Genomic DNA, 5,037 nt, shown 5'->3' with positions numbered 1-5,037 from the left:
TCTTCAATACAAAGTACCTAAAAATAAGAAAAAAAAAAAAAGAAATTTAAAAAATTGGGGGGCGGGGGGCAGGGGACAGGAAATAATGACAGCAACCACAGGCAGTAATTCAGCTCAAATTCCATTTTTGTTTTGCTTCAGCGTCCTCAGCAGTTTCTCTAGAAGGTTCCAGTGATTCTCACCGTGTATTATTTTATTTATCTGCATTGCAGTAGTAGATAAAACTGCCGGGCATGGGCCAACACCCCAGCTGTGCTAAGCACCACAGGAACAGAAAACAAGTAATCCAGTGTTTGAATTCAGCTCTCATCGTTCCTAAGCATAAAAAATGAGCATCATTCACTGCCCTTGACTACTGTATTTCTGGTTTTCCAAGCAGTGATTTGTTGCCTGTCCCAGTGGATTTTACAGAAAGATTAACATAATTTCTCTAAACAAAGAAAGATCTTACTTGAAATATTCTTCACTCCCACTGACAAACGTTTTGTTTCCTTCCCTGGTGAAGTTAACCATGGTTAAGTTTGGATAGGCACTCATACAGAAAGTAGAGTTCTTGATTTGTATTTTTGGGTGGTCGCCGACAATGCAGGAATCTAGGAAGAAATGAGGTGGGGAAATAGAAAAATAAAGTGTAGAGATTTTTTTTCTTTTTAGTTGGGTTGTAAAATGACAAGAATGCATTAGATCATGCCTAGTTTCTTGAACTTTTGTTCAGGTGCCAACACCTTTTTCCAAAGGTCATTCACTAGGTTTGCTTTTTCCGTTTTCATGTCATTGTGTGTTTGGAGCCATTTGCAGAAACGGGTTTGGGTTTTTTCGTTAAAGAGAAGCTTTTCTATAGACAAATAATTCGTCTTTAGCAGACACCCCAGGCTCCCAGCTGTGGTATTTTGTTCTGTGCTTTCTTGCATACACAGAGTTTTCCTCCGAGGGGGGAACAAAAAAGAGAGAGAGAGAAGGAAAAAAATAGGACTTTTTTAGTATTTAAATTGACAAATCTCATTTATCCCTGGTGAGGAAAAATTTAAATAAAAGTAGGGGGAAGTGCCCAGGGGATACAGATCACTTCAAAGTGACTTGAGAAGAGACCGTTCCCCCGTGCCGGGAACCTCTCCCGGCCACGGTCATCCGCAGTCTCCTCTGGCATCTCCCAGGGGCGCAGCTGAGCTGCAGAAAGCTCTGGAAAACCACCATGGCCACAAATTAAAAAAAAAAAAAAAAGAAATTAAAGCCGAGTATAAGCATGTCCCGACTTACCTAGCAAAAGTTTGGTTTTATCTTTACAGTCTGGCGTGTTCCAGGGGTTGTTACAGGAAGCCCAGGGGAGCACGGGTACAAAGGAGGCGAAAAGGTAGAAGAGTGTGTAGCACAGAATAATATTGTAGTATATGGCTATCAGAACCGAGATGATCAGCATGGCGATGCCGCAGCCTGCGGGCAGACAGGGAGACAGGAGGAAAAGCCATTAGTCCCTGGGGCGGCGGAAGCAGCGGGGCCCGGCGGCTGCAAAGCATGGGCTTCCTCTGGCACAGGGACAGGGACGGGGACAGCCCCGCTGTGGGACGGGGGCGGCCCCTCAAGGGCCGCGCGGCGCCGTGCGGGGGGGACCCCGGGGGCCCCCCGTGGCATGCGGCGGAGCGGGGCGCAGGGAGGCGGCTGAAGCCATGCAAGAGACGGAGTGCAGGTCATGCTCCCCAAAACCGGGCCGGAGCCTGCTCCGCTCACCTTGCAAGGCGGGGATGGCTTTCCAGACCGACACGGGGCCCTGACTAGCAAACTGCCCCAGGGAGACTTCCAGGAAGAAAATGGGGATCCCAGCTAGAGCCAACATCATCAAATAGGGGATGAGAAACGCACCTTGGGGGGCAGGGGGGAGAGAAGAGAGAGCAACCTGAATCACCCCGTGATACTGGGGACAACTTCGTCAAGACATTTTTCTACTAAAATTTTTCGGTTTGTTACCGATTCCCGGTGCCTCCAGCCTCGACGGGCAGGAGGAAGGGGGGTGGGGGAGAAGATGGGTGGCAGTTTTCTACATTTCCAGCGTTTGCTACAGACATTAAATACTCATATTGCTAAATCAGTATTTAACACCTCCCACTTGAAATTTTTTACACGTAAAATGAAAAGGGTAAAAAAAAAAAGCTCACAATTTAAAATAAATCTTTAAAATTGCCTCTTCCCTCACAGAAAACGGCTCTTACGGGCTCTACACGACTGTTTTCGATGATCACAGCACCACTATCCTCTGCTGAGAGCCCTTTCGAAGAGGGAAGCGGTTTACAGCAGCAAGGGTCTGAATCCAGTATCATCCACCGGTTCTCCGTTTCAAGAAGGGTCTCCGGTAGGAGAACCCATGCAAATAAACCTCTTCTTCTTCTTCCCCTTTTAAACTATTACCAGCATAACCCCTCTTCCAACTTCTCCTCGCCTCTATTCAACTGATCGACATTCACTCTATTTCAAACGAATATTTCTCAATCGGATCATTGAAACAATTTCCCCAAACCTCACGAAATAGCGGAATGTCTCGACTGGGGGTCAAACGTCCTCTTGTCACTATCCCGACTCTAAAGTCCCTCCTCTTTCCCCATCGCACCGATTGCGGATTCAGACCCGACTGTGTGTAACTGAGGCGTCCGGAGCCCTGCCTCTGTGATCAACACGCCTCTTCATTTTCCTCCCTCTCCCGCCAGCGCCAATTGCAGGTGTTTTTAAGGAAAGCGCTCCCTTTTAAGGACATCTCGCCAGGGCTTTCCTGCTTTCAAGAGGGGACCATCAAAAAAAGCAAAAAACAAAAAACAAAACAAAAAAAAAAAACCCAAAACAACCCACCACCAAAACAATACAAAACAAAAAACCCAAAACCAAAACGAACGCAAAAACCCCAACCAACCAGAAAAAAAAAACCCAAAAAACCCCAACAACCCAGGCAGATGTTTCACCAAGTGTCTGACGGTCTGAAGATGCCCCCACACCTCGGCTCAGCCCGGGGCTGGCTGCCGGGCAATAGGATGCCGCCGGCCCCCGCTCCCCTCGTGTTTGTCCCCGCCAAAAAGGCAGGGACTGGCTCAGACCCGTACGGTACTGCAGGTAGAGAGACAGGAAAAAGCCATCATACCTCCCCCATTCTTAAAGGCCAGGTACGGGAACCTCCAGACATTGCCCAGCCCCACTGCATAACCCACCATGGAGAGGATGAAATCCAGCTTGCTAGACCAGTTCCCTCGGGCTTTATTTTCATCCCCCACATCGTCTTCCTAAAAGGGGGGAAAAAAAGGAGGGGGGAAGAGAGAGAGATGGGATTTTGGCAGAGTTGGTCTGATTTGGCTGTGATTGGAGGATGGATCCTGGAAAGTCTTAGCAAACCTTTGGCTCTTCATTTCCTAGCTGATTAGCTAGATGTTGAATAAGAAACACCTGTAGTCACTTCTAAAAAAAAAAAAAAAAAAAAACCAAAAAAAAAAAAAAACACGAAAGAGGGATTTAAATCATGGCCCTCCACAGAGCGCTCGGGGTAGCCCGGCTCCTGATCCCCCGCTGCAAGGGAGATCGCCTCCCCTGGGGATGGAAGCCCTCGGTGCCCTCGGCAGGGTCAGGACCGACCGCGGTTCCCAGCACATCCAGGCGAAACCGCTTTTACCGAAGGAACAGCCCCCACCGCCACCAGCCCGCTCCCAGGGAAAATGCAGATAGGCAGGAGGACGGGGACAGCGTCGGGAGCGGGAAGCGGCACCTTCCCGGCCACGCACCCACCGGCGGCATCCCCCTCCCGGGGACCTCTGACGGCACTGGGCTGATTTATTTCGGCCTGGTTTTGGTTACAGGGTCCGAGGCACGCAGTCCCCGGGGGTTTGGGCGGGCGGACAAGCCTGAGGAGGGGGAAGGGCCAGGCACCCTTCACGGCTGACGCTGGGGACAGGACCAGACCTCAGGCTGGGAGGTGTAAGGACGTGCGCACCCGCGCACGGCGGGTCAGAGCCGGGGTACACCTACAGGCACGGCTCGGGAACCAACTGGAATTACACAGAATGCTCATTTGTACCGCTGTTACATAATTAGCACTCGCCAGCACTACAGCACTGGGTCTAAGATCCTCTCTCCCCTTCTTCCTTCCCTCCTCCCCGCGGCACAGCCCCATCCCCGACTCATCTGCACCTGATTTTAGAACTTCCACCCCAAATCGGTGCTGAGTGGCAAAGACCTCCCACGAGCTGAAGCGGGGGAAAGAAAACCTGTAAGGGGACAACTCACCCCCTCCACTCTGCCAGGAAGAACAGAAGCGTTGCCATCTGTGCCCAGCACCACGGTACTCTGGCTCAAGGTCACCCAGGCGCCCTTGGCGTTGTTTTGCTCCAGCGTGCTCTTACCAAGGCTTAGGGTAGCGTCCCCGTCTGTGCTTTGCAAAGCGGGAATTTTGCAATGAGGGATAGCAGCTTGCCCGGCGATCCCTGCCCCGGGGCTAGGCTTGCAGGGAAAGGTTTCCACAGATTCCCTCCGGAGGGTGGAGTTGGCTTGCACCGGGGCGCTGCTGAGCTTGCAGATCCCGACTTTGGTCCTCTCAAAATCGCTTGGTTTCGCTTCTTCGGAGGGAAGGGTTTTGCTGTCGTTAGAGAGTGACCGGGAAAGCCTGACCGTCGCGGCGGGGGCTTGCGGAGGGGCGTTCTGCGGCTCATTTTCGGGGCTGATTCTTACAACTCCCGCACCTTCATTGGGTCCGGGAGCCACCGCTTCAGGGTTGTTCACAGGCTGCTTGCTCATATCCCTTTGACTGGCGTAATCCTAAAATGAGAACGTCACATATTTTACCAAAAGAAGAAGAAGAGAAAAAAACTGTTGGCGCTGCAGTGATTCTACGAATTTTTGTCCTCGTGCAGGAAACGCATGCGCCAGAAAACCGGGATACAGGAGTGTTGCAGAATTTCGAGGAGCCACGGCTCGCCTGCTTGCCCTCCCATTCAGCGTTAATACTCTGGGGGAAAAAAGAGTACAGTACACAAAAAAAACCCACTCCCCCCCCCCCCCCCAAAAAAAAAC

General features: G+C 51.0%; 1 protein-coding gene across 1 annotated transcript in view; it reads right to left on the bottom strand.

The window, feature by feature from the left end:
• Positions 1-5,037, bottom strand: part of SLC6A5 (solute carrier family 6 member 5) — a 33,628-nt gene that overhangs the window by 27,691 nt on the left and 900 nt on the right. The window contains 6 exon segments of the mRNA XM_017743663.1: positions 2-17; positions 452-593; positions 1,258-1,431; positions 1,726-1,857; positions 3,122-3,260; positions 4,255-4,782. Coding sequence (XP_017599152.1) covers positions 2-17; positions 452-593; positions 1,258-1,431; positions 1,726-1,857; positions 3,122-3,260; positions 4,255-4,761 — 1,110 coding nt within the window. The 5' untranslated portion in view covers positions 4,762-4,782.

The sequence above is a fragment of the Corvus brachyrhynchos genome, unplaced genomic scaffold (assembly GCF_000691975.1).
Source record: "Corvus brachyrhynchos isolate BGI_N302 unplaced genomic scaffold, ASM69197v1 scaffold169, whole genome shotgun sequence".
Lineage (NCBI taxonomy): Eukaryota > Metazoa > Chordata > Aves > Passeriformes > Corvidae > Corvus > Corvus brachyrhynchos.
This window is presented reverse-complemented; position numbering and strand designations above follow the sequence as displayed.